The following is a 26,154-nucleotide window of genomic DNA, read 5'->3' as shown; positions in this document are numbered from 1 at the left end:
GTTGGAATAGTTCTCTGTTCATACCTCTCCGTTCTACTTTGTGCAGGTCAGTTAGAATGAAGGCTTTAAAACTGGCCTGTGAGAAGTGAAAAGCAAGGTGTTAAAGGTTGGGCAGCTTAGTAAGGGACGGTGTGTGTGTGGATTGTTGAAGCCAGGGCCCTCTGGACCGAGCAGGAGGCAGGGCTGATGCCCGAGGGGCGGCCAGGGCCTCGTGGGCCTCTCTGCGGACGGTGATACTGCCTGATGTCCAGGCGGTGCTGGGGACTGTGTTTGGAGAGTGGACCTCCTCAGCCACGTGACCTCTTACCTCTCCCAGCTCTCTGGGCCTCAGTCTCCTTACCTACAACATGGAAGTGACGACAGCATCTGCTTCACAGCGTGGTCATGACAATGGTTTAACATTGAAAACACACTCAGGATAATATCTGCATAAAGTAGGAATGATTTGAGTCTTTATTATTAGGATTATTTTTATGCCCATCTGAACCTTGCTACCCTGTTAGGATTACGGTGTGCATCCTATAAAATTGTTTTCATAGGCGAAAATGGGCCAAATAGCAACAGTTTCATACAAAGGGAGTGAGACTTCTCCAGACCATCAAGGTGAAAGCCATTGTGAAAAGGAATATTTTCTTTGATGCAATTTTTAAAAGACTGGAATGAAGAAATTCTTTTTTTTTTTTTTTTTTTTTTTTTTGCGGTACACGGGCCTCTCACTGTCGTGGTCTCTCCCGCGGTGGAGCACAGGCTCCGGACGCACAGGCTCAGCGGCCATGGCTCACGGGCCCAGCTGCTCCGCGGCATGTGGGATCCTCCTGGCCCGGGGCACGAACCCATGTCCGCTGCAGCATCGGCAGGCGGACGCTCAACCGCTGCGCCACCAGGGAAATCCATGAAGAAATTCTTAATGAGCAAATATAATGCGTTAAGACTTGTTAATTGCCCTGGAGAAAATGTCACCTCACTTTCACATTCTGGTTTGAGAGCTTACTTGTTGGGTAAAATGTTGATACCAAATAAGGAAAACAAACTGATGAAGAATAAAACATTAAAAATGTCTGAGTCAGTCAGTAAGCTAAACAGTCGAGGACAGTGTGTTAAACCCGTAGAAGGTGGTGAGCCTGTGATAGGCCAGCAGCCCCCTGGAGGGCGCTGAGATGCTGGATGCCCCCCAGGGAGCAGGGGGGGCAAAGAGCAATCGTGCTCTTTTTTTTTTTTTTTTTTTTTTTTTTTTTTTTGCGGTACGCGGGCCTCTCACTGCTGTGGCCTCTCCCGTTGCGGAGCACAGGCTCCGGACGCGCAGGCCCAGCGGCCGTCGCTCACGGACCCAGCCGCTCCGCGGCACGTGGGATCCTCCCAGACCGGGTCACGAACCCGTGTCCCCTGCATCGGCAGGCGGACTCTCAACCACTGCACCACCAGGGAAGCCCCGATCGTGCTCTTTGTAGGAATGTGGAAGCACAGAGGAGGAGGAAGGCCCCCGACTGCCCCGTGGTGCCAGAGCTGGTGGCCTGTGTCACCCCCCTCCCATTGCTCATGTGTGCCTCCAGCCTGGAGCCACGTTCCCGGGCCTTGGCAGGGGGGCCCTGGCAGCGTGTGAAGTCTGCCTGTCAGCTGAGGCAGGAGTCTTCTCTGGGCACCCGTCCCAGTCAGCAGGCAGGAGAGGACAGCCCCAGCCCCCAACCCCTGCAGCTTCCGGAACTTAAACCCTCGGCTCCTTCTTGAGTTTATCTGGCTTCTGGGACACGACCACTCCCCGCCTGGCCAGAGTAGGCCAGGTCTGTGACCTGGGCCATCCTTGCTCTGAGGTGTGGGCAGGAAGGTCTTATCTCCCCGTGGCCTGCGAGACCCCTGGGGATTGATCCCGCCCCTCTCCAGCAGCCACTTCTTGGTGGGGGGTGGGGGTTTGGCTGAGGTGAGCCTTCAGCCAGGCTAGCTTCCTGGTCTCAGAACTGTCCTCTTCCGCTCAGCCGGGGCGTGGTTCTTTTTCCCTCTGACACCTGATGGCTTCCTACACTCTCCTCCCTTCTCTCTGTACCTCGCTCTTTATTTACTCTCTTTTCTCTGCCACTGCCTTCCCTCTCTCTACTGTCTTCTCCAGAGTGGGTTGTGCAAAGACAGGGCCGTCGGGGGGGCCTGTCAGGGTCTTTGCTTCACTCTGGACACCAGGTCAGCTCTGACCCCTCTCTCCCCTGCTTCCCACCTCTCTGAGTGGGCACATCTAGGGGCTTCCTTCACAAGGGCCGGTGTCCAGACTCTGACCATGGGCAGGCCAAGTCCACTGAAGGTTCGCCGGCTTCAGGAGGACGTGGTTACCGTCTGGGGCAGCTGGTCCCTGCCACAGGGAAGCTGTGGGGTGCTGCTGCGTGTCACAGAGGTCCTTCCAGATACTAGGTCGCTTCCCAAGACAGGCCCTCTGACAGAGCCGCTGTCCCCTAGAAAGCCCAGCTTGGTCACTTGGACTGGCCGGTCTTTCTGCTGCCCCTGAATGCACTTGCATCTCCTGTGTCCAGTCCTGCTTGGGGAACTGAATTTGCTAGAAAGTGGGGGAGTACTTTGCGAGGGAGGAAGTACTGTGAGAGGTGGAGGATGAGCAGAGGTGCATTCTCGTGTTGCGTGTATTTTGCTTCTTCAGAAAGCCTTTGAGCTGGACTGGGAGTTATTCTTGCAATAGATGCTCACTTTGTCATTTGTCACAGTCTTCATTTTTCTGAGGATTATAGAGGCACAGAGGGAGCTTTCTGTATGAGTGCTTCAAAGAGTTTGATTTGAAATTTTAATGGAGCGTGTAACGCTTTAGGGAGGGGTCCAGATGCAAATCCTTTAGATCTCAGCTTTTTAAAGGAACTGAAACACATAGGACTTCACCAGCAAATATAGTGGTGTATTTTCAGATTTAGAAATAACTCCATATGCTAGAGTATAAAAACTGTATTGTAGACACAGCGGTGGGGAGCATGATGACCAGTGCTGCACCCTTCACTGCAGTGGGGCCTCATGTCACGTTTGTCACGAGAGCTCTTTAGGGAGATGTAGTGGGCTCTCGGCAAAACGTATACCATGTAAGTGGCAGGGCAGGGTCTGGCAGGAGCCCTCCAGGGGGCATTCCCCCTGGGCCCCTGAGACCGGGCCATAGAGGGCTGGGCTTCCGGTCCTGGCTCTGTGTGGTGCTGTGAGAGTTTGGGCGGACCCTAATATAGCATCGCTAGGGGTCTGAACGTGGCTGTGGAGCATGTAGTCATGGGGGGCGGGGGGCGGTGTCGGAACGGGCTCTGGCTGAGACCCCAATGTTTCCCTCCGTCCAGCTCCCGAGAGTCCAGCCCCAGCTCCTATACCAGTCAGAGGGCACTTCTGGGCCAGAAGAAGGCCTGGTAACCTTCCCCTCTGCTTGCCCCTCACCTCCGCCAGATCAAAGACACGGTGACAATGGACGCGGGGAGAGCCAATAAGGAGGCTGAAATCCTTCGAAAGCAGTGCAAGGCTCTGTGCCAGGAGCTGAAGGAAGCCCTCCAGGAGGCGGATGTGGCCAAGTGCCGGCGGGACTGGGCCTTCCAGGAGCGGGACAAGATCGTGGCGGAGCGGGACAGCATCCGGTATGGGGCGCCCCAGGGCCGCATGGGCTCGGGTCTCCCCGTGGTGCCCTGGGTCTGTGGGAGGGTCGGAGTCATAACCACTTACTTCCAGGTAAGGTGGGCGTGACCTGGGTCGTCCCTCCTCACCCTAGGTGATGCCCCAGCCTCGCCTCATAGTGAGAATTTTAGCATTTTCCATCATGTCTCGACTTCCCATTTCCCTTCACCCTAGAGGTCCGAGCACCGAGCACATGCTGTGTCCACAGCATGGACCCCGTGAAGTGGTATAAGGCCAGGCTTTTTTCTTTGGGGGTTTCTGTTGCAACTGACATTTCAAAAATGCATTCTTTCAGCCAGATACTCATTGGGCGCCTACTGTGTGCCAGGATCTTAGGTCCCTTGAGCAAGGACACCCTGGGAGAAAAACAGCCTTTGAGGCTCCTGGGCACGTGTGATGCCCGTGAGGGGCCGGCACCGCGGGGGCCACAGGCAGCTTCGTGGGACAGGGTGGTCGGGGGGAGGGAGGTGCGTGAACAGTGAATTCGTGGGGGCATGCAGGTTACTGGGGGATGGGTAGGGAGGTCTCCCCAGAAAGCGTGGCGTTCGTGCTAGAACTAAAGCTCGAGTGGCATTTTTCCAGGTGGAGAAGGGGGGATGGGTGTTGCAGCCTGAGGGACCATCATGAACAAAGGTGTATGGTGAACTCAGGGCAGAGCTGGGACTGGTTGTGGCATGAGTGGGTGCGCACTTGGTGAGTCACAGGAGAAGCGGCTGGCAGGGCTCCTGAGGGCAGGTGGTGAGGGCCTGTGAAGGGGAGCCCAGGAGTGTAGACTTGGCCCTTGGCCTGGAATAAAGCCAGGAGAGGCCCTGGTGGTGGTGGCGGTGGTGGTGATAATGATGATGGCGATAAGTGAGGACTTGTTCATTGAGAGTTTCTGCAAGATCCCTTGTGGCCATTTGGAGAGACTGATGTCCACCTGGGCTGGTCAGGAGATGAAGGTTCTGGATTGGAGGAGATTTGGGGCCATGGAGAAGTGGGAACCAGCCCTCAGGGTCCATCGAGTGGCAGGATGCCGTTCTGGAGGTGGCACAGAGCACAGCACAGACTCTCCTGCTGCCTGGTCACCTGTCCCCACCACCTCTCTGAGTGACTGAGCTGATCCTGGGAGCCCAGAGGCCACACGTCCGTTCGTAGAGAGCTGTTAAGCCTGCACTTTCCACCTGCACAGGGCTCTGGGCTGCAGAGATGCATAAGACATGATTTCTGTCCAGGTGGGGGTCTCAGTCTAGTTGTGGGGTGGAGGGCATCTCTAGAAAAGCCTGCACGTGGGTAGTTGTGCAGTATCTGGTCGGTGCTGGCGCACAGGGGCTTGCCAGGTGGGCTGCGGGTGAGAGCATGGTTGTTAACCCCAGGCACACTGAGGCTGAACCTGTGGGACGAACACTGGACGTTCAGAAGCGGATGCTCATTGCCTGGTAACCGTGGGGGTGTCTCCTCCGCCAGGTCCTTAGTGTCCCCTCTGTCCCTGTGTGGGATTGGCCTGGGTGGCCTTGCCTCCAGACTCTCAAGCACTCCATCTATGCATCTGGGAGCGAGGCAAGCACCTGGGGTGTTCGGGAGTATGGGCTGCAGGCCTCACTGCAAGCCATGAGTCCTCCGTCCCCTGCCCCTCACAGTGACCTTGCCCTCTGCCCCCTCTGACAGGACGCTCTGTGACAACCTGAGGCGGGAGCGGGACCGGGCGGTGAGCGAGCTGGCTGAGGCCCTGCGCAGCCTGGATGATACCCGCAAACAGAAGAACGACGTCAGCCGGGAGCTGAAGGAGCTCAAGTACGCCGGGGTGGGCGCCTGCTGGGCTGCGCTGGAGCCCGGGAGCGCGGTGTCCGCTTCCATCAGGTCAAGGCAGCCCCATGAGCAGGCCTGGCAGTCAGTCCCTTCACTCTGCCTCACTCGGTCAGTCCGTAAAATGTGTCCGAGTGTTGCCTCTCTGTTGAGAGTTAATTAGAAATCCTTAGACCAGCACAGAGCGTGGCAGCGGCCCTTTGGTGAGCGAGTCGGGGTGGGCAGGCACTGTGTGCCAGGGCTTATTGGAAGGAAGGTCCCTGCCCCGGGCAGTCCACTGGGGGACAGGCAGGCATGTGTTGTCCATTCATTCCCTCCCTCATTCATTCGACAACTCAACAAGGATTTGCCAGGTGCCTGCTGTGTGGGGGCCAGGCCCCGGGGGAGGCACAAGCTGCCGGGTCCCTGCTCTGTGGGGCTCACAGTACACGGTGACAGACCAAAGGCAGGGCCATCCGAGAGACCAGCATGAAAGTCGAAGAGAATGATGACAGATTCTGATGCAGCGTTTTTAAAGGCGGTTGTGACTACCGCTCAGCAGTCTGTGCTGTTTGGGGTGTCAGACAGCGTCCCCTCAGTTACAGCGCTGCTCCCAGGGGTGTTACTTCAGACTTGGTGGCCCCTAGCAGTGTACTGAAAATACAGAGATCCAAGTTGAAGAAGAGAAATCGGCAGATGCCAATCGTCAGTGCAGTCCGGAGCCAGACCGGGTAGTTGAGAAGCAGTGGCTCTCCGCCTGCTCGTGAGGGTTCCTGAACTGATAGGGTGGTTGGAAGCTGGTGAGCGTGCAAGCCTCGCACACTCGAGGGATGCCTTCCGGAAGTGGGTGACAGCTTCCCCTTCTTCCCCATTCAACAGAACCTCCTAACGTAAGGCAAACAGCTTCATTTACTCAGTGAAAACCCAGAAGCCCTGGGGCTTGAACACTCTAAGAAAATCCCGGAGGTTAAGCGGCAAAGGGCAGACTCTCTCCAGGGACCCAGTTAGGGTCTAGCAGGTGGTGGAATCAAATTAGGGCAAAGCCTGGAGCCTCGGGGGCTTGAGCATGGGAGGAGGTTTTGCACGTTAATTGAGTCGGAGTTGCCTGGAACTTCTAAGAAATGTCAAGTTGCGTTTGTTCATTCAGCACGTTTGTATTTGTACCTTCTCTGAGCTAAGTTCTCTAACCAGTGGGATGCAGGTGAGGGAGTCCTTGCCACTGCCCAGGAAGCCCCCCGTTTGCAGAAGCAACAGATGTATGTGCCTAGTGGGTGAGAGGTGAGCCGTGTGCAGTGAGCATGAAGTGCAGAGCTGCTTCTCTGTCGGGGAAGAAAGCTTGGAGAAGACTACCCGTGGGCTGAGTGGCCTCCTAGAGCCGGCCACACATTCTTGAGCACGGTTCAGGCAAAGGTGTGGACATGGGAGCGTGTCCAGTCGAGCAGGAAACTACAGTAGTGAGGGGTGTGCCAGGAACCCACTGGGCAGTGCTGAGGAATTGGAGAGGCCATCTGGGCCCAGGTTCTAGGAAGAAGGATTTTACTGGGGGATGTTAACAGGTTTCTGAGTCTTTTTTCGTCCTCCTCACTAGGTCTTTCTGAGAACTAAAGCTTTTTATTTTGATCGAATCTGATTTACTGATTTTTATTTTTTTTACTTTTAATGGATTGTGTTATGTCTAAGAACCCTTAATCCAGTCCTAGATCTCAAAGATTTTTCTCCTATACGTGCCTTCTAGAAGTTTTTTAGTTTTATGCTTTATATTTAAATCTGTGATAGGTCTTGTGTTAATTTTTATATAAGGTATGGGGTTTAGGTTGAGAGTCTGTTGCCAGGATGTCTGCTTGCTCTCATATCATTCGTTGAAGGCCATCCTTCCTCTACTGAACTACTTCTGCACCTTTTGTACTTTGTGGGGCTATTTCTGGGTCCTCTGTTCTGTTCCGTTGATCCATGTGTCTTCCTGGCAGTTCCGCACGGTCCTGATTTCTGTAGCCGTATAATAAGTCTTGAAATCAAGTAGAGTGATTCCTCCCATTTCATTCTTCATTTTCAAAATGGGTTTAGCTGTTCTAATTCCTTTGCCTTTCTGTGTATATTTTAGAATAGTCTTGTCCCTATCTACAGAAAGTCTTGCTGGCATTTCTGTAAGAATTGCATTAAACCCCTAGATAAATTAGGGGCAATTTTCTGAGACTTAAAAAAACAAAAACAAAAAAACTATGAAAACTCACTGATACCCAAGAAGCCTTGGGTTTATGAGGCAGCTGATGTGAAGTATGAGGGGGAAGGGAACGGTCCACCTCATTTCCGAGTGGACTTTGGTGGGATGCTTTGCCTCCCAGAGGACCGTTGCCATGGCTCTCTCTTTGTTCACAGGGAACAGATGGAATCCCAGTTGGAAAAGGAGGCCCGGTTCCGGCAGCTGATGGCCCACAGCTCCCATGACTCGGCCATTGACACAGACTCCATGGAGTGGGAAACAGAAGTCGTGGAGTTTGAAAGGGAGACGGTAAACCGCCCTTGTGTCTTCTCTCCCCAGCTCTCCTCAACATGACGGCTTTGGATGGGGGAGGGAGAGGATGGCCCTCTTGCAGGGCCCCCCAGTTTCATGGCTGCTAGTTGGGAGGTCAGCTTTTTCTCCGAGGGTGTGGATGCCTCCTTACCCTGCACTTGTCCAAGCCCCATGCAGTAGCAGTGTGTGTGTGTGTGTGTGTGTGTGTGTGTGTGTGTGTGTGTGTGTGTGTTTCCCATGGTGGAAAGGGGATCACAGCCGCTCAGAGGTTTTATCCTGGGGACCAGGTGTCCCGTCGGTGTGAAGGGACAACACCCGCATCGGAGTGAGTGTCTTAGGGGGGTGTAAGAGCCAAATGTTTCTCATCACTGCTGTAAAGTGAGCTGTTACTGCTTTTCTTCTGCCAGGAGGATATTGACTTGAAGGCACTTGGTTTCGATATGGCAGAGGGTGTGAATGAGCCTTGTTTGCCGGGGGACTGTGGCATATTTGTCACTAAAGTCGACAAAGGAAGCATTGCTGATGGCCGCTTACGGTGAGTGTAGAGGGCTCCAGGCTCTGGAGGGAAGGTGGCAGTTTCCCTCTGACCTAATGCAGAGGACCTGGAGGGCCAGGTGGCATTTAAATGAATGCATCCCAGGATCTGGGGGCCTCACAGAGGCTGTTGAGGCTTTCAGGCTTAACTGCTAACATTGTTCTTAAAGGATGCTCGGATTCTGAATCTCCTCTGAATCTGATCTTTCTCCCATCACCAGGTGCTGCCTTTTGCTTCTCTGTGTAGTAAGGGGCTCAGGTGAAGTGTGTGAGAGTCTGGAATGTGCACTGCCTGCTCATCCCATGAAATAGTGATGATAATAATTAGCACCTACATAGTGCTTGGTATTTGCTAAGTTTAAGTACTTTATATAATTCATTAATCTTTACAGTCCCATGAGGTAGGTGCTTCTATTGCCCCCATTTTACAAATGAGCACACTGAGGCCCAGAGGGACTACGTCATACCGCTAGTAAGTGGTAGAGCTAGGGTTTGAAACCAGGCTCCAACCCTTGCCAGCTTAACCACTCCACCTTCCTAGAAGGGGAAACCTTTCTCTTTTTTAAAAAAAAATAAATTTATTTATTTATTTGTTTTTATTTTTGGCTGTGCTGCGTCTTCGTTGCTGCGCGCGGGCTTTCTCTAGTTGCTGTGAGCGGGGGCTACTCTTTGTTGTGGAGCACGGGCTCTAGGCGCGCGGGCTTCAGTAGTTGTGGCACGTGGGCTCAGTAGTTGTGGCGCTCGGGCTTAGTTGCTCCGCGGCATGTGGGATCTTCCCGGACCAGGGCTCGAACCCGTGTCCCCTGCATTGGCAGGCGGATTCTTAACCACCGCGCCACCAGGGGAGCCCCGAGGAAACCTTTCTGAATGTGTTTGTGGGGTACCTGCTTTCTGGTGTTCTGCTCCCCGAATAGGAGCAACAGGGGCCGGCCCCCTGGTCCCAAGGCCTCCGCTGGCAGTGACCTGGCTGTCCCCCTCCTCAGGGTCAATGACTGGCTGCTGAGAATCAATGACGTGGACCTCATCAATAAGGACAAGAAGCAGGCAATGAAAGCGCTCCTCAATGGGGAGGGGGCCATCAACATGGTCGTGCGTCGGAGGAAGTCCCTGGGCGGGAAGGTGGTCACACCACTGCACATCAACCTGAGCGGGCATAAAGGTAGGGGCTGGGGAGCTGGGCAGGGCACCCTTTTCTCATACAGAGAGATTGCATGTGTTTTTGGGCACCCCTCATTCCCAGAACTAGGCGTTGATGTGGTTTCAGTGCAGCCCATGTGCTTCCCGCTAGGGGGCCGTCTGGGTCCTGGGTCTTGCTTGGCTCTGATTGTTTGATTCGCCAGACCAGACTTGACCGGGTCCTTGGGTGGCGTGACCTGGGCGGGGTGCTGGGATGGACAGGTCGCAGTCTGCCAACATCCTTTTTTAAAGTTTATCTCTTAAAGACAAGATGAGACAACCAGAGGGCCATGCAACCCGGGCGGGGGTTAACTGGGCACCTCTGGTTTGCAGACAGCGGCATCAGCCTGGAGAATGGAGTGTATGCTGCCGCCGTGGTGCCCGGAAGCCCGGCTGCCAAAGAGGGGTCCCTTGCCGTGGGAGACAGGATTGTGGCTGTAAGTCTCAGGGAACCCTTCCTCTGGTTCTAGACTCCCCATCTCCCAGTTCCCATCCTGAGGGCAACTACTTTTAACAACTCCTTGTGTTTTCTCCCCCAAACGTTCAAAACTTATATCTCTTTTTAAACTTAGAGGTGATCCTAATATACTGTGCTGCTGCTAACCTTGCTTTTTGTTTTTAACAGCGTGCCTTGAGGTTCTTCCAGATTCACATCTTTAGATCTGTCTGGGTCATTTCAGTAACTGCATGTTCCTTAGTGGCCTTTGAGCCGGTCTCCTGATGGACAGTCAGGACATTTTTGCCTTTGCAATAGTGCTTCATGGCCACTGCTGTGTCCCGCCACGGGATAGAGTCCCGGGTGGGGGAATTGCTGGATCAGAGGGCATGAGCATTTAACATGTGATGTGATTTCCCTCCTTGTGCTTCAAAGAAGTCCCACCTGCCGTGTTTGGGGGAGCTCATTACTTCACATCTTTGCCAGGGTTTTTCAGATTTGGGGGCGAGCTAGAGTTTGAAAGCAATATGGCCATTACAAAAAACTCTTAAGATGTGGGGAAGTTATAAAGAAAAACAAAACCAACCAAATTAATCTACCACCCCAAGATAATCACTCTGAATATATATTTTTTTAACTTTCAACTTTGAAATAATTACAGAAATAATTATAATTCAGTTATAATGTTAAACAATATTAAAAAATAAAGTGGCAAAGATAGTACAGAAAGGTCCTACATACCCATCATCCAGTTAACATCTAATGGTTACATCTTACGTAACTATGAAATCTGTTATCACATTTTAGGATAAAAAAAATCAAGATACAGAGCTGTCCACTACCACAAAGATCTCCCTCCTGTCACCCCTTTCTATTAACCCCCGCAGTCCTAAGCATGCCCCCTCCCCGCCATCATAAGCCCTGGCAACTAATCTGTTCTCCAGCTCTATAATTCTGTCATTTGGAGGATATTGTATAAGTAGAATCTACAGTACTTGCCCATTTGAGATGGTCTTTTCCACTTGGCTTCTTGCTGTGAGCTCCATCACGTGGTTGGATGTGCTGATGCTGTGGTCCTTCTCGAAGCCGGGTAGGACTCCATGGTATGGGTGCACCCCAGTCTCACTGTTCACCTATTGCACATGCACTTTTAAAAAGGACTGGAATGTGTCTGAGAGAGGTGCGGACAGAGACTCAGGCGTGAGGGGCTGTAGGAGTCTTTGCGATGGTACTTCGTGTCCCGTGGGTCCAGCCTCCCACATCATGATCTCGTTTTCAGTCTCCTCGCGCCCCTGGGGGGCGGTCGTGTTTGTTTTCCTTTTTGCTCTAGAAGGAATTCTGAGCCGTGGTCCGGCATCACGCAGCAGGAAGCGGCAGGTCCAGGATGTCCCTCTGGGACCCGTGGTGTTCTGGTCCCAGTCAGTCAAAGTCACTTCCCCAAAGTGCTTTTAAGGCTGTGTGTTTCATTTGCCTCAGAAGCCCCATAACTGGACTTTGAGGGCCTTAACTGGGGAGTGGCTTTCTCTCCTTTGCCAGCTCCAGACAGGGGCACCTTACAGAACAAGGCCCACTGTCCAGCATGGGTCAGCAGCTAGGCAGAACCCCTATCCTGGTGGTGGGCCTGACGGGCTCTCTGTTGGCCCTAGATCAATGGCATTGCACTGGACAACAAGTCTCTGAATGAGTGTGAATCTCTGCTGCGGAGCTGCCAGGACTCCCTGACCCTCTCCCTCCTGAAGGTAAGGGCCCCCGCCCTGCACTGGCTCTGCTCTCGCCCTCTTTGGGGCAGGCAGAACCCCAGCTCCTTGTACCCAAGCCACTTCTCCACATCACTGGGATCCTTGGAAAAAAGGTCTTGATTTATAAGTGCAAGGTATGCATGAACCCTGACTGGATCCTGGTTTAAAAACCAAAACCCAAACCAAAAACCCAGAAACAAAAAAACCTAGCTATGAAGGACATTTTGGAGATGGGGGATACATTTGGATCTGGACTGGATAATTAGATGATGTTAGGGAATTGTTACTTTTCCTGGGTATAATGATGGTATTGGGGTTATACAGGAGAATGGCCTTATTTGGGAGAAATGCATGATGCTAAAGCTGTTAGGGTGAAATGTCATAATATTTGTAACTTATTTTTGAATGATCTGCAGTATAAATATAGACAATTGGGCAAAATATTGTTGAATCTAAATGGGTTTAAGGACGTTTATTGTACTTTTTATCAGCTTTTCTAAGAAGGTTGGAAAAAGGCTCATCTACTTCATTAAGAGATATTTTTAAAAATTATTTTAAAATTAATAGACTTTTTGGGGAACAGATTTAGGTTTACAGAAAAGTTGAGTTAGTACAGTGAGTTCTCATATTTTCTGCCCTGTAATATTGATGAGCCAATATTAATACATTAGTATTAACCAAAGTCTGTAGTTAATGTGAGGATTCACTCCTGGGGTTGTACATTCTACGGGTTTAGACAAATGTATAATGACATGTATCCACCATTACAGTATCCTGCAGGGTAATTTCAGGGCCCTAAAGATCTTCTGGGCTTCACCTGTTCATTCCTTCCTCCCCCTCAAGCCCTGGCAACCACTGATCTTTTGACTATCTCTGTAGTTTTGCCTTTTCCAGCATGTCATATAGCTGGACTCATATAGTATGTAGCCTTTTCAGATTGGCTTCTTTAACTTAGTACTATGCATTTAAGGTTCCTGCATGTCTTTTCATGGCTTGATAGATTGTTTCTTTTTATCACTGAATAATATTCCATTGTCTAGGTGTATTGTAAGATGTCTTTAATAATGAATTTTTTATATTTACATTTAATACTTTTAAAAAAATAGGCAGGACACAGTGCAGATGATTTCAGAAAGTGCTCAAAGTCAAGGGAACTTTGTGTCTTTCCTGTGGGTTCCCAGTGGCCTGGCTCTGAGCAAGCCTCACCTGTTGGTGAGGTGTACATGCCTGCACGTCTGTCCATCTGTCCAACTTCGGGGTGTGTGTGGCCCATTCCTGACCATCGCTCTACCTCCAGGGATGATTTTCAGTGGCAGCTCCAGGTCGGGCGGTCTCACCGGCTCTCTTCCTCACTCCTCTGCAACCCCCACTCAGGTGTTCCCTCAGAGCGCCTCGTGGAGCGGCCAGAACATCTTTGAAAACATCAAGGACTCTGATAAGATGCTGAGCTTCCGAGCCCATGGCCCGGAGGTCCAGGCTCAGAATAAACGGAATTTGATGCAGCACAACAACTCCACGCAGACGGACATCTTCTACGCCGACAGGCTGGAGGACAGGAAGGAGTCGGGCCCCCCAGGAGGCAGCAGCTCCTTCCTGCACAAGCCGTTCCCCGGGGGAACCTTCCCCGTCTCCCCCCAGGCCTGTCCCAGCGCCTCCGAGCGTAGCCTGAGCCCCTTCCGCTCGGACGCCTCGGGGGAACGTGGCTCTGGGCCGGTGGACGTGCGTAGCCGGCGGCCACTGCTGCCCTTCGAGACTGAGGTGGGCCCCTGTGGGGAGGCAGAGGCCCGCCTGGACAAGGCAGAGCCCGAGAATGCCAACAGCGGCGGGACCTGGCCCAAGGCTGTGCTCAGCTCCACAGCAGGACCCGAGAAGCTCTCCGTTTACAAGAAGCCAAAGCAAAGAAAGTCTATCTTTGACCCAAACACTTTCAAACGCCCCCAGACGCCCCCCAAAATAGACTACCTGCTCCCAGGCCCTGGGCCTGCTTACTCCCCCCTGCCCTCCAAGAGGGTGGGACCTCTGACGCCCCCAAAACCTCCCAGGAGGGGTGACTCCATTAAGTTCCAGCACAAACTGGAAACCAGTTCTGAGTCAGAGGCCACTCTAGTGGGCAGCTCCCCATCCACCAGCCCCCCGAGCGCCCTGCCCCCCGACATGGACCCCGGGGAGCCCATGCACGCCTCGCCCCCTCGCAAGGCCAGGGTCCGCATTGCTTCCAGCTACTACCCTGAAGGGGACGGGGACTCCTCCTACCTGCCGGCCAAGAAGTCCTGTGACGAGGACCTCACCTCCCAGAAGATAGACGAGCTGGGGCAGAAGCGCCGCCGGCCAAAGTCTGCTCCCAGCTTTCGGCCCAAGCTCGCTCCAGTAGTGATCTCTGCTCAGTTCCTGGAGGTAGAGAGCCCTGGAGTGGGTCAGGGTGAGGTGGAGGTGGGGCGGGCCACTCAGGGGCCTGCGCCCGCCCGCACTGGCATCCCCCAGCTCAGGCTTAGCCCTGGCTCCTTTGCCTCTGCTCTCAGCACCTGCCCGGGGGAAGGGGAGGGGATGGCAGGTGAGTGCCAGCAGGAAGCAGTCTCCCTTTAGGAGATTAGAAAGGAGCCTGGGGTGTGCATGATAGCGGTAATATGACGGCAAGAGGGCAACGCTTTCTTGGGCGTGGGGTTTGATTTGCTTATTGAGCAAGAAGCTTTTGAACTTGTATTGCAATAAACCCAAGTGGCAAGGACCCACCTCAAAGGGTTTAGGGAGTCAAGATAGCACGCGTGAATCTGTTAGCCGGCAGTAGGACAGGCCGGCTTGTTTTTTGTGGGTGCTGTGGTTATTTCCAGAAGGGAGAGGTTGCTGTGAGCAGGAGAACAAATCCGTGCTACTCTCAGCAGACACGGAGCTTCACACGGCTGGGCAGGCGGTGTGGAGTTGCTACATATGTGTGCCCGATGCACCCGTGTGTTCCACCCTCTCTACATACAAAAGCTGTTTATTTGAAAGAACAGATTCTTTTTGTGTGGTTTTCTCCCGAAGTATTTTTGAAGGAAGTTCTTCTCTTCCAGATGTGTAAGGCAACGTGAATGAATAAACGAGTTACGATCTCTCCCCAATGTCACGTCATGAGTCTGAGTGGGAGAAGCTAGGTCGTAAGGGACAGAAATCGCTTGCAAATGCCTGTGTGTTTCCCTGTTTCCAGCCACTGCCTCTTGCCTTTGGTTCTGCAGGAGCAGAAGAGCGTCCCAGCCAGTGGAGAGCTCTCCCCGGATCTCCAGGAGTGGTCCCCTTACTCGCCAGGGCATTCCAGCCGGCACAGCAACCCCCCCTTCTACTCCAGCAGGGCGTCTGTGGGTGAGCTGGCAGGGCAGGGCCGGGGAGGAGGGTCGATGCGGGCTCACAGGGCCGCCCAGTCCCAGGGAGAGTGGAGACTGTCATTTCAGGGAGCCGCTGTGTGTCCTCAACCCGGTGGTCCAAAGATCTAGCCACTGCTCACCTATCTGGAGTGTTCAGTCTTCTATCAGTGACATTTTTTAGCTTTTCAGAGTGCTTTCTCCCCATAGCAGCCTGGGAAATGGGAAGCATTAAAGAGGGTTCTCCTGGCTTACAGGTGGAGCAGGGCCAGAAGCTTGCATAGATCTGGGGCTGGCTGGATGCTTTGGGGCCACTGTCTCACCCTGCCCATTTGCAGGCACTGTTCCCCGCAGTATGACCCCAGGCACCACTGTGAGCTCCGTCCTGAGGAACCCCATCTACACCGTGCGCAGCCACAGGGTCGGCCCTTGCAGCTCTCCGCCTGTCCCCAGAGAGGCTGGCCCCCAGGGTTTGCATCCCAGGTATGTGAAGCCACCTGTGCTTCCCTGTACCCCAGCCATCCAAGCCCACCTGGGCATAAAGCCACTGTGTATAGAGGGGTTCCCTTGCCTAGCTGGGAAGAGGCCAGGTAGAGCAGCACTGGGACCCCGAGGAAACTAAACTTTAAGGTCGCTCTCTTTATTTACCAGGTGGAGCTTGAAAAGGTATTTGTAGGACGATGGTAGAGATGGCAGCTGATACCTGAGCGCTCACATGCCAGGCACTGTCCTCAGACCTTTATAAGCATCATCTCACTTGGTCGCCAGAGCCACCCTACTATTACTGTCTCTGGTTGATAGATGAGGAACTGAGCCTTAAGAAAATGAATGGATTGGCTCAAGGTCACTCATTCATTCGATTACTTGACAGGTTTTAATAGAGCACAGACTACATGCCATGGACTGCTATAGTTCTAGAGGGCTACAGTGAAAAATTAGACAAACTTCCTCTCCTGTGGCATTTGTGTTCAAGTGGCCGGGGCGGGGTGGGGGTGGGACAGAAAAAGAGAACAGAGTGATACCAGATGGTGCTGAATGGCCCTAAAGACCCTAAAGTGTTGACAAGCTAGGCTGTGACTTGGAAGAGGGTGGCAAGTTATATTGGGTGGTGGAGAGGGCCCCGTGCAGGGGGATGCTGCCATGACTAGAAGGCTGAGAAGAGGCCAGTTGTACACGACTTGGGGAGGAGCCTCCAGGAAGGAGGGCTGTAGGTGCTACAGCCCGGGCGTCTGAGAATGGTGCAGTGGGCTCAAGGGACAGAGTAGGGGAGCTTGGCAAAGAGATGGTGAGTCAGGAGGAAGGCCCACGTCGTAGGGCACAAACCCAGAGTTTGGGTTTTATTTTGCTGAGTACAGTGAAGACCACTGGAAGGCTCTAAGCAGGCAAGAGATGTAGTCTCACAGCTAGAAGAGGTCATCACTGGGTCTGACTGCAGGCCAGCCTGACGTGGGCAACGCGGGCTCCCTGCCCTCAGCTCTCCCGTTTCCTGGGACGGGCTCTCCTGAGGGAGGCGCAGGACTCTGCCAGGTCCTTGGTGCTGTCCTGCCCCTCCCTGCCCACCCAGGAGGCAGAGCCTCTGTTCGTCCCTGCAGAAAGCCCTCTGTCCCAGTGAGCCTGGTCCTGGCCCGGCGCTTGCAGGGCCCTCTGAGCGTGGCTGCGGGCAGTCGCCATCCTCGGCTGACTGGGAGCCGCTTCTGGGCCTCCCTGAGCTGGCAGAGGGCCTCAGGGAGGCCAGCCACTTGTTATCCTGACCTGGTCCTCCTCCCGAGCCCTTCACCTGTCTGCTTTTCGACAGTGTCCAGCACCAGGGCCGCCTGAGCCTGGATCTGAGCCCCAGGGCCTGCAGCGACTGCTCTGAGATGAGAGCCTCCCACGGGTGCAACTCCCTGCCCTCCAGCGCCCGCCTTGGTAACTGAGCCACTGGCGCCTTCTCGCCAGAGCAGGCACCAGCCTTTCTTCGTCTCCACCCACATCCTCGTGACCAGACCTTCTGGCGGCCCACACACACAGCCCCTCTCCTGTCTGGGTGCCGAGGCCGGCTCCATGCTGCACCCAGAGCCCTTTCCTGTGGCCTTCCTGCAGCTTCCCACAGTGGCCGTGTAGTTGTTCTGGTGACCCCTGGCCCAGGAGCCTTGCTGCCTGACCCTGAGGTCATTCTGGGGGATGTCATGTGGCCGATCACTTACGGAAAACGCAGCCCAGAGTCGAGGCTAGCAGTTATATCTCAAAGAGACCCTGATGGAGCTGCTTCCAGCGTTGTGGACACAGGGCCAGCAGCCGCCCCTGTCACGTGGGGTACTGTCTCTGTTCGGGGCTGGAAGCGAGACTTGTGGAATGCTGTTCTGGAGCAGCCTAGCCCTGCACGGTTTATTCACACACTGGGGCTAGGCCTCTGCTTTCCCCGACTGTTCCACGTTGAGACCCCCTCGGGGATAAATGGCAGGGCCCACTTTCATTCTGTCGTAACCGTGTATGTTTCCTGACTACTAGGATGGTGGTGAGGGAGTGAGGGGCGCTGTTTAACCGCAGGCCTAAAGTTTTGTCCCCTTGTGGAACCACAGGGTCTTCGAGCAACTTGCAGTTTAAGGCAGAACGCATTAAAATCCCATCAACGCCAAGATATCCGCGGTCTGTCATGGGCTCTGACAGAGGTGAGAACTTCTCAGTGCCCCCCTCCCCCTGCTGACCCCCTCTGTCCTCAGGGTGGGGTGTCTGGGCACCGCTCACAGTTCGCTCCCTGTCTCAGCCATCAGTCATGCTGGCGGGGCCGGGCCTGGCGGGCGATGCAGGGGAGTGCGAGGCACGAGGCACCTGCACGCACGGCCGTGTGTCTGGGCTGCGGGAGCGGAGGTGCAGGCCCGGCCCTCACCCGTCCCTCTCGGCAGGCTCGCTGTCCCACTCGGAGTGCAGCACTCCCCCGCAGTCTCCTCTGAATGTCGAAGGCCTGTCCTCCTGTAGCCCATCCCAGACCTCAGCCGCCACATTGCCCAGGATTGCCGTCAACCCCGCGGCCCTCGGGGAGCGCAGAAAGGACAGGTGAGCGGGCACAGGGGAGGACGGCGCGCTGCTGCAGCGGGCCAGCGCTCGGCCGCGCCCTCGGCCCCGGGCGTGGTGCGGTTTGGGGAGTTCCGACAGAGTTGACCTCCGGCGAGGCCACCGGCATTGGGGTCGCCTAGCATCCCCTGGTGTCTTGCTCCAGGACGTCACGAGGAAGTCCTGTGGACACGTGATGCAGGAGGAGGGGCGCACGTGGATGGCCAGTTGGAGGAGCAGGGTGAGCTCCTTCCACTGAGTGCCCACGGGAGGAGGGGGGCTCCAGCACGTGATGCTGGGGACGACCTGACAGTGACCGTGACGGAGTGATGCCATTCACTGCTTCCCAGGCCCTTGTTTAAGCATGTTCCACGTAATAAGTCGTGAAATCCTCACATAACCCCGTGATCAGTGGCATCTGTCTGTGGTCACATGGTTAGTGACTGGCCTACCCTAATTAGAATCAGGACTCTTTTTTTTTTTTTTAACTTTTGGCTGCGCCGCGCGGCATGCGGGATCTTAGTTCCCCAACCAGGAATCAAACCCCTGCCCCCTGCAGTGGAAGAGCGGAGTCTTAACCGCTGGACCATCAGGGAAGTCCCAGGACTCATTCTTATCCTTTTCTTTTTGGCCCCAGAACACAGCTGTATCGCTTGCTCCCTTCCCCCCGCCCCCCAAGCTTTTTATTGTGAGATAAAATACACATAGGAAAAGAGTATGTGAATCATACGTGTACAGCTTAGCCATTTATTGGTTCATTTTGAAATGCAGGCCGATCTCAGCTGTCAGTCCAGACATGCCTCCTCTCAGGGCTGTTCGCTCCCTGCACAAGCTCTGCACGTTCCTCATCCACCTCTGGTGTTCTTCAGAGTGGGATTTACCAGATCGTATCTATATATTTAAAGGGTTCTGTCTAGATCCTAGTGGGAGATTGGATTAAACTTGAACTTACCTTTATCTAATCACTTAGAAGGACTAGAGCTACTCTCCTCCACTTACATCCAGAAAGCTGAGGGCCCTTGTAGCTGCAAGCCATGCAAGAGATGCTGCTGGGTGGGCCCATCATTAAGAAAATCTCATTTACGATCTGAACCTGTAAGACAGCACACCTAGCAAGTGTAAACTGGAGAACAGAGTGTACCCATAACCGCCAAGGCGCCTGGGCCTCCAGGGGAGTCAGCGCAGTTCACGTGGATGTGTTCATTATGGCCTCACCTGCGTTGTGCAGACAGGAGCACAAACCGGGCCTGAGGGTGTGGGTGGGTGGGTGGGAGGTTTTATTGAACCCCCCCAGCTCAGGTCACTGAGAGAACAAGACCTTCCCCCCACTGAAGGGGGCTCCTTAGAAGCAGAAGGGGCCTTATCACACGCAGTTCAGACATCCCCTTAGCTTCCTCGGCGGTGCACAGAGAACCGGTGTGTGTGTGAGCAAGTGTGTGTGTCGGTGTCGGTGATTCCTGCCTTCACAGCGCTTAGGTGACATAAACTTTAACATGTGTGACCTGACTGAAGAATGGGTTACTTACTAAAAATAGTCCCTCGGGCTTCCCTGGTGGCGCAGTGGTTGAGAGTCCGCCTGCCAATGCAGGGGACACGAGTTCGTGCCCCGGTCCGGGAAGATCCCACATGCCGCGGAGCGGCTGGGCCCGTGAGCCATGGCCGCTGAGCCTGCGCGTCCGGAGCCTGTGCTCCGCAACGGGAGAGGCCACAACAGTGAGAGGCCCACGTACCGCAAAAAAAAAAAAAAAAAAAAAAAAAAAAAGAAAGTCCCTCTTTTCCTCAGTCTCAAGTTAACTATCATTATAGAAAATTGGGAAAACTAGAAAAGTAGAAAGAAAAAAAGTCACATAATCTCATCAACCCGAGGTTCAGTTGCTGTTAATTCACCTTCTGAGGTGTGTGTGTATGTATATATACAATTTAAATAGCATGCTTTATTTATATTGTTTTACATACATAAACACTTCCTCCTTAATGCTATGTTTTAAGCTGTTGGTAGTGTTAAGTATACTTTATGAACTTCTTTTACAAAGCAGCCTTATTGTTCTGACAAAACTCTTGTGCATATTATAAAAAATTTAAATCATTCGGGAGATTAAAAAGTAAGGATTCCTTCCAAAAGGGCCCCCCTCTGCCTGCCTGCCCTTCAGCACGTGGACCAACCCCCAACTCCCCGACATGTGCTCTGGAGGAGGGAGCCCTCGGCGGTGGCGCTCTGCTTGTCCCCTCCCCTGGCCTTTGGCTGCAGTCTTGTCCTGAGGAGGAGCTCGGGCAGCATGCAGCGGCGGTCCTGGCGGCTCGGGGTCACTTAACTGTCTGTCTGTCTGTCTGTCACGTTCCAGGCGTCTGTGGTTGTCTTCCTCCTCCGATCACCCCACTCTGCTTTCTAACCTTTTGCACCTTCCAGATGCCTCCACCACCACAGATCCCTCCTGAGACTGCCTGTGGCTGCCAGGCCCAGGTCCTCCTCCCTGAGGAGTGTGAGGTTGGCCCGACAGGAGGTCCCCACCCCAGCCCCCTGTGCCCCTTATCCCCCGCGGTGCGGTGGGCGGCTCCCCGGGGCCAGTGGGTGCATGGTGCCGCCTTGCTCCCAGCCTCCCTGCTCCCTTTTTAGTGCCTCGGGTTTGCAGCAGCTTAATTTCATGATCATTTTGCATCCTCCTGTGTACCGGTAAATATAAAAACTGATATTTTATGTTGTCCCTTCTTGGGTGAATATCATCCCAGAAAGCAGTCCTTTTTCCCCAAGGGCGTCTTGAGACCCCATTGGAGGTTTGTACATTGCACATTGTGAGGCCACTCCTCTCCTGTTAGGGAAACCTGCGTGCCTTTTCCCTGCGTATATCAGTGTTTATAGTTCACACAGACCCTTCTTGGTGTCTTTGGTACTGGGTGCTTCTGTGTCCATCCATGGGTGGGGGGTTGTGTCTGTATTGCATGGGGTTGTGTATCACCGTCGTACAAAGGTGGACTTCATCGTGTTCCCATCCAGCTGTGTCATCATAGGAGCGTCTGTGCCCCCTGGCCCTTTCTGCATAGTGATTGCATGCCTGACCTCAGATCTTCCCCAGGCCTTTCCTTTGAGTCTGAGTCCGCAAAACTGTTGGCTCTCTTCCAAGGCCCTACGTGGAGGAGCCACGCCATGTGAAGCTGCAGAAGGGCTCGGAGCCGCTGGGCATCTCCATCGTGAGCGGGGAGAAGGGAGGTGTCTACGTCTCCAAGGTGACCGGGGGGAGCATTGCTCACCAGGCCGGGCTTGAGTACGGGGACCAGTTACTTGAGGTGAGCGGGAGCTGCCGTCCTCTCCCTCCTCTCCTCTCCTCCCCTCCCTCCCTGAGTCCCCAGGACCTCCTCCACGCCCTCCTCTCCCATCACTGAGCCCGCTCTCGGTGTGTCCTAGTTCAATGGCATAAACCTGCGGAGCGCCACGGAGCAGCAGGCCCGGCTCATCATCGGGCAACAGTGCGACACCATCACCATCCTGGCCCAGTACAACCCACACATGCACCAGCTGAGCGGCCACTCCCGGTCCAGGTGAGGCCCTGGCCTCCTAGGGGGCATGGGGGCCGCAGGAAGAGAGACGGGTGCGGCAGGTGCGTGGCTCGCTATGGGGAGACCTACGTGCCAGCTGCAAGTTCTGGGGATTCTGCTGCCATGAGAGAGGAGTTGACCAGCCCTGGGTTTTGGAGAAGGGACATATGGAGGGATGGTTTTCCCTCCTGAAGTAGGGTGTGGAAACAGGTGGCTGGGTCCTCCGTGCAGCAGGAAGCCCCGGCATGGGTATGTGGAGCAGCCAGGAGCTGCGGCCCCGAGCGGGCGCTCCCACAGAGTGGTCTGGCCCCACTCCACGAGCAGACACTGGACACCTGCCCCCATCTGCCTCTGTGCTGTGGGTGTCAGGACAGGTGAGGAAAGGGTGAGACATGCCCCTGTCATGCAGCGCCTGTGAAGGGAAGGGCTGAAATGCACATGCAGAGGAAAAGAGAACGGTGAATTCAGGGGTCCCCAGGCCGACCCCTTTGCAGAGGATCCCCGAGTTGAGGACAGGCAGATCCTGCAGCTGGGTGACCGAGTCCAGGCTCCTGAGGCACCTGCTCTCCTCAGGGTTCGGGTCACAGAGCTGCGTGACCTGGTCCTTGTTCACATCCCAGACCTGGTCACCACCAGAGAGGGGGTGGCTCTGGCCGGCTGCATGCCACTCCTTACTCTTCCTGTCCTCTGTCCCCAGCTCCCACCTGGACCCTGTCAGTCCCCACTCCACTCTCCAGGGCAGCGGTGCCACCACCCCGGAGCATCCCTCTGTCATTGACCCACTGATGGAGCAGGACGAGGGCCCTGGCACCCCCCCGGCCAAGCAGAGCTCCCCCAGCTCCAGGTCAGCAAATGCGTGCCATGAGCCTTCCATCCGTGCACCTTGGCTGAGTGGGGTGGGTCCGGGGGGTCATTGTTGGGGCCCAAGCACATCCTCTGAGGGACGTGGGTCCCAGCGCTGCCCTGCGCTGCAGACGGCACACCGGCTTGTCAGGATTTGGGGTGGGGAGCACGCCAGTCCTTTTTTCCTCCCTCCGTCCTGCCCTCTCTCCCTTTTTTTCTCTCGTTTTCTCACTGACTCATTCTTAGCTCTGCCTTTTTTCTTTCTCTCCTCCTTTTCTCACTCACTTGTTTTCTGGTTCTGTCCTTAGACAGAATCCCACGGTCATCCCCCAGCCAGGCCCTGGGCTCTGGCCATCAACAGCAGTGTTGCCCCCAAGGAGCTCTAGGTTTGAGGGTGGCAGACCAGTGTCCAGGCATGTGCAGCACAGCCGGAGTGCTGGGAGGGGCACCAGGGGCCACGATGGAACAGTCATGAGGAGCACGGCAGGGCAGTGACAGCTCAGTCACAGCGTTCCAGATGAGCAGGGGTTAGCCGTGCCAAGGGCGGGTGTGAAGAGATGTCCAGTGGAGGGAACGGCATTAGTGTGGGCAGAAGCTGGTGGGGAGGTGGTGGAGAGGGTCACACAGGCTGGGTCCTGAGGCAGTCACTCTGCAGTCTTGGACAGAGCCCTTTCTCGGGTACGACTTTAATGGACTGTTCACAGAAGTTTGAGGCTGGAAGCTGGGACATCTTCAGGGCTTTCCTACTTGTGACCGTTCACTGTGCCCATTATGGCTACACTTACCTGCAGCAAAATTTTCGTCACTGGCTGGCTCCCCCGCTGAGGTCCTGCTCATTCGGTTCCATTGCTGTCCTGTCTCCTTCACTCAGTTTGTTTGCCAGCCTTTCAGTGTCCCTGTGCTGTGAGTTCCTTGATGGCAAGGGGCCTTGCTTCTTGGTTTAGTGCCATCTGGGCCATAGAAGCTGCTCAGTAAACATTTGCTGGATGAGTTGTGCCCTGGATGGTGAGCCTGGCTCTGCAGTTCTCCGCAGGAGAATAGTTAGGAAAACAAGTGCAGTCCAGGTGGGCAAGACATAGCCCATGGTGTGTGATGGACAGCTGGGCTGGAAAGCAGGGGCGTTGATTTCCACTCTGTTCCCAAGTGGCTTTGTGACCCGGGGTCATGTGTTCACCTCTACCAAACCTCAGCATCCTGCCTACAAACCAGGTCACTAGAACTAGAGGCTGTGTCGGCCCGCCTCCCGGTTCCTGTGGTTCTGAGAGCTTGTGAGACCGTGGCGGGGGCAGCAGAAAACGGTTAGGGCATCATCACCACTGTTTCATCTTTCTCATGTCTTCCTCCCTCCCTGTGCACAATTGAAGAGCTTCATTTTCCTCCCCATAAGGATGGTGGGAGATGCCACCAAGAAGACCCCAGAACCACGAGTTGTCTTCATCAAGAAGTCCCAGCTGGAGCTTGGCGTGCACTTATGTGGTGGGAACCTGCATGGGGTGTTCGTGGCCGAGGTGGAGGACGACAGTCCTGCCAAGGGCCCCGATGGCCTCGTGCCTGGGGACCTCGTCCTTGAGGTGAGTTCTGCGCCCTCTGCGCAGCAGCCGGGCTGCTTTCTGCCTGCACGTCGGGCTTCCCGCCGTCTCAGTTGGCACAGGAGGTGGAGGAGCACAGCCTCTGCTGGCGACCGCTGTGTGTGGGCACTGGATGCCGCCCAGACCCCTGCTGGGTAGATCATGGGGAAGCGGGTAAGGGGGCCTGGTTTGGGCCCTGGTGTCCGGAGGGGAGATGCTCCACTGTTGTCAGTGGCAGGAGTCAGGACTGGTCCGATGGCGAGGGCCATCTCCCTCTCACTGCGTCTCCTGTTGGGTGGGGGAGGTGGGTCATAGGTACCGAAAGCTAGCAGGGAGCATAAGCAAGGTGAAGTGCTGTGTTTCCAATAGGCCTTACTTGCTGGGGGACTAGAACAGGGTTTCTCCTGGGAGCAGCTGTCGAGGGTAGAGCAGACACTCGACAGAGGACTCAGCCTTACCTGCGGAGGTGGGGCAGATGGATGCCCAGTGAAGGGGATGCTGAGTCTCACCTTTACCCTACACCCGGCCTCTCACGGGTGCCCAAGATGCCCTCTGACCCCAGTTCTCTGTCTCTGGGTAGTACGGTGGTCTGGACATGCGCAACAAGACGGTGGAGGAGGTCTACGTGGAGATGCTGAAGCCCAAGGACAGCGTCCGCCTGAAGGTGCAGTACCGCCCTGAGGAGTTCACCAAGGTCAAGGGCCTGCCTGGTGACAGCTTCTATATCAGGTACCCGTGGCCAGGGTTGCCGGGGACTTGGGGCTAGGGGAGGGGCTTTCGGTGGAGGCTGTTCCCTGTGAATGTCCCCATGTTTCTTGCCCCCAAAGGGTGGGGCCGTGAGCATTATTACTTGGGCCCCAAATTGGAAGCTCACGACGAGATGCTTGTGACTTAGAAAAACCCTCGAAAGCTCCCAGGGCCAGGTGGGCTCCCTCTTTAGGGTTTAGGGCCTGGTGGGGAAGCTTGAGACCACAGAGCCTCATTTTCCTGTGGGCTAGGTTCCTCTCCTGGTCTCCTCTGACCCAGGTCTGCAGATCCCTCTGCAGCGTGTGTGGGTGTCAAGGCATCCACGGTACCCCAAAGTACTATATGCAGTGTGTGTCTGAGGCAGGCATCGGGCGTTTTCCGGGAGGTGCTCAGCTTTCTTCGTGTCCCCTAAGATCTGAGGCCACACAAGAATGGAAACACTGATCGACCATGTACCGTGAGGTGGGGGGGTCCCTGTCTCTAGGGAACCCCTCCTCAGTTGAGGATGGCATGTTTCCCTTCTGGGAAGTTTCTAGTCTGTAGGAACCGTCAGCCTTGACTCAGGGGAGGGGCGCAAATGGGAAAGGCCCATCTGGAATGGAGATAACGGCCTTGGTCCTTGGCAAAAAGTCTTTTATGTGATGGGCATGAGGCAGCCCTTGTCTCCAGGGAGCCCAGTCTCAGGGGAGGAAAGGGCAGTCTCTGTCCTGTCGTGCAGAGCCCGGGCTCCCCTCTTTGGGAACCACTGCTAGGTTGGGGAGAGGCTGGTCCTGATCAGCCTCTGGGATCTGGGGAAAGTTCAGAGCAGGAGAGCGGCTCTAGGAGAATGGCTGCAAAGGGCAGCCAGCGGCCTGACCTGTCCTCTCCATTGCCCGGTCCAGGGCCCTCTATGAGCGGCTGGCAGAGGTGGAGCATGAGCTGAGCTTTAAGAAAGATGACATCCTCTACGTGGATGACACCTTGCCCCAGGGCTCATTTGGGTCCTGGATGGCCTGGCAGCTGGACGAGAATGCCCAGAAGATCCAGCGTGGGCAGATCCCCAGCAAATACGTGTGAGTGTCCTCGAGTCTGGGCCTGGGGCTGGGGCGGGCGGCACCTGTGGGGATGCCCCATGGGATGCGGGCTGGGGCTCATGGGGGTTGATTCTGATGCTCGTATCAGCTTCTGGTCTGTACGTTTTGCCACAGTTGCTTGTCCAAAAAGCAATTTTGGTCCTAGTGTAGGTCAGTGCTGTACTTAAGTCAGTGCTATACAGAAGCACAGGGGCAACTTAAGAGACAGCACTTTTTTGTTTTTAACAGATTTG

General features: G+C 54.8%; 1 protein-coding gene across 3 annotated transcripts in view; it reads left to right on the top strand.

Moving 5' to 3' along the window:
* Positions 1–26,154, top strand: part of DLG5 (discs large MAGUK scaffold protein 5) — a gene marked incomplete at both ends in the record, with an annotated part of 121,181 nt that overhangs the window by 83,621 nt on the left and 11,406 nt on the right. For 2 of the 3 annotated variants that reach the window (XM_079717489.1, XM_079717487.1), the window contains 19 exons: positions 3,409–3,593; positions 5,278–5,403; positions 7,771–7,903; positions 8,314–8,441; positions 9,424–9,599; positions 9,950–10,053; positions 11,699–11,791; positions 13,166–14,185; positions 15,004–15,127; positions 15,465–15,609; positions 16,922–17,034; positions 17,688–17,777; positions 18,012–18,162; positions 21,279–21,441; positions 21,560–21,693; positions 22,388–22,534; positions 23,921–24,104; positions 24,682–24,830; positions 25,730–25,900. In XM_079717489.1, coding sequence (XP_079573615.1) covers positions 3,409–3,593; positions 5,278–5,403; positions 7,771–7,903; positions 8,314–8,441; positions 9,424–9,599; positions 9,950–10,053; positions 11,699–11,791; positions 13,166–14,185; positions 15,004–15,127; positions 15,465–15,609; positions 16,922–17,034; positions 17,688–17,777; positions 18,012–18,162; positions 21,279–21,441; positions 21,560–21,693; positions 22,388–22,534; positions 23,921–24,104; positions 24,682–24,830; positions 25,730–25,900 — 3,536 coding nt within the window. Of the gene's footprint in view, positions 1–3,408; positions 3,594–5,277; positions 5,404–7,770; positions 7,904–8,313; positions 8,442–9,423; positions 9,600–9,949; positions 10,054–11,698; positions 11,792–13,165; positions 14,186–15,003; positions 15,128–15,464; positions 15,610–16,921; positions 17,035–17,687; positions 17,778–18,011; positions 18,163–21,278; positions 21,442–21,559; positions 21,694–22,387; positions 22,547–23,920; positions 24,105–24,681; positions 24,831–25,729; positions 25,901–26,154 lie in introns of all 3 variants that reach the window. The other variant, XM_079717488.1, reaches the window with a different exon arrangement.

This window comes from Hyperoodon ampullatus (assembly GCF_949752795.1).
Source record: "Hyperoodon ampullatus genome assembly, chromosome: 1".
Taxonomy (NCBI): domain Eukaryota; kingdom Metazoa; phylum Chordata; class Mammalia; order Artiodactyla; family Ziphiidae; genus Hyperoodon; species Hyperoodon ampullatus.
The sequence above is the reverse complement of the archived record's forward strand: the minus strand, read 5'-3'. Positions and strand labels throughout refer to the sequence as shown.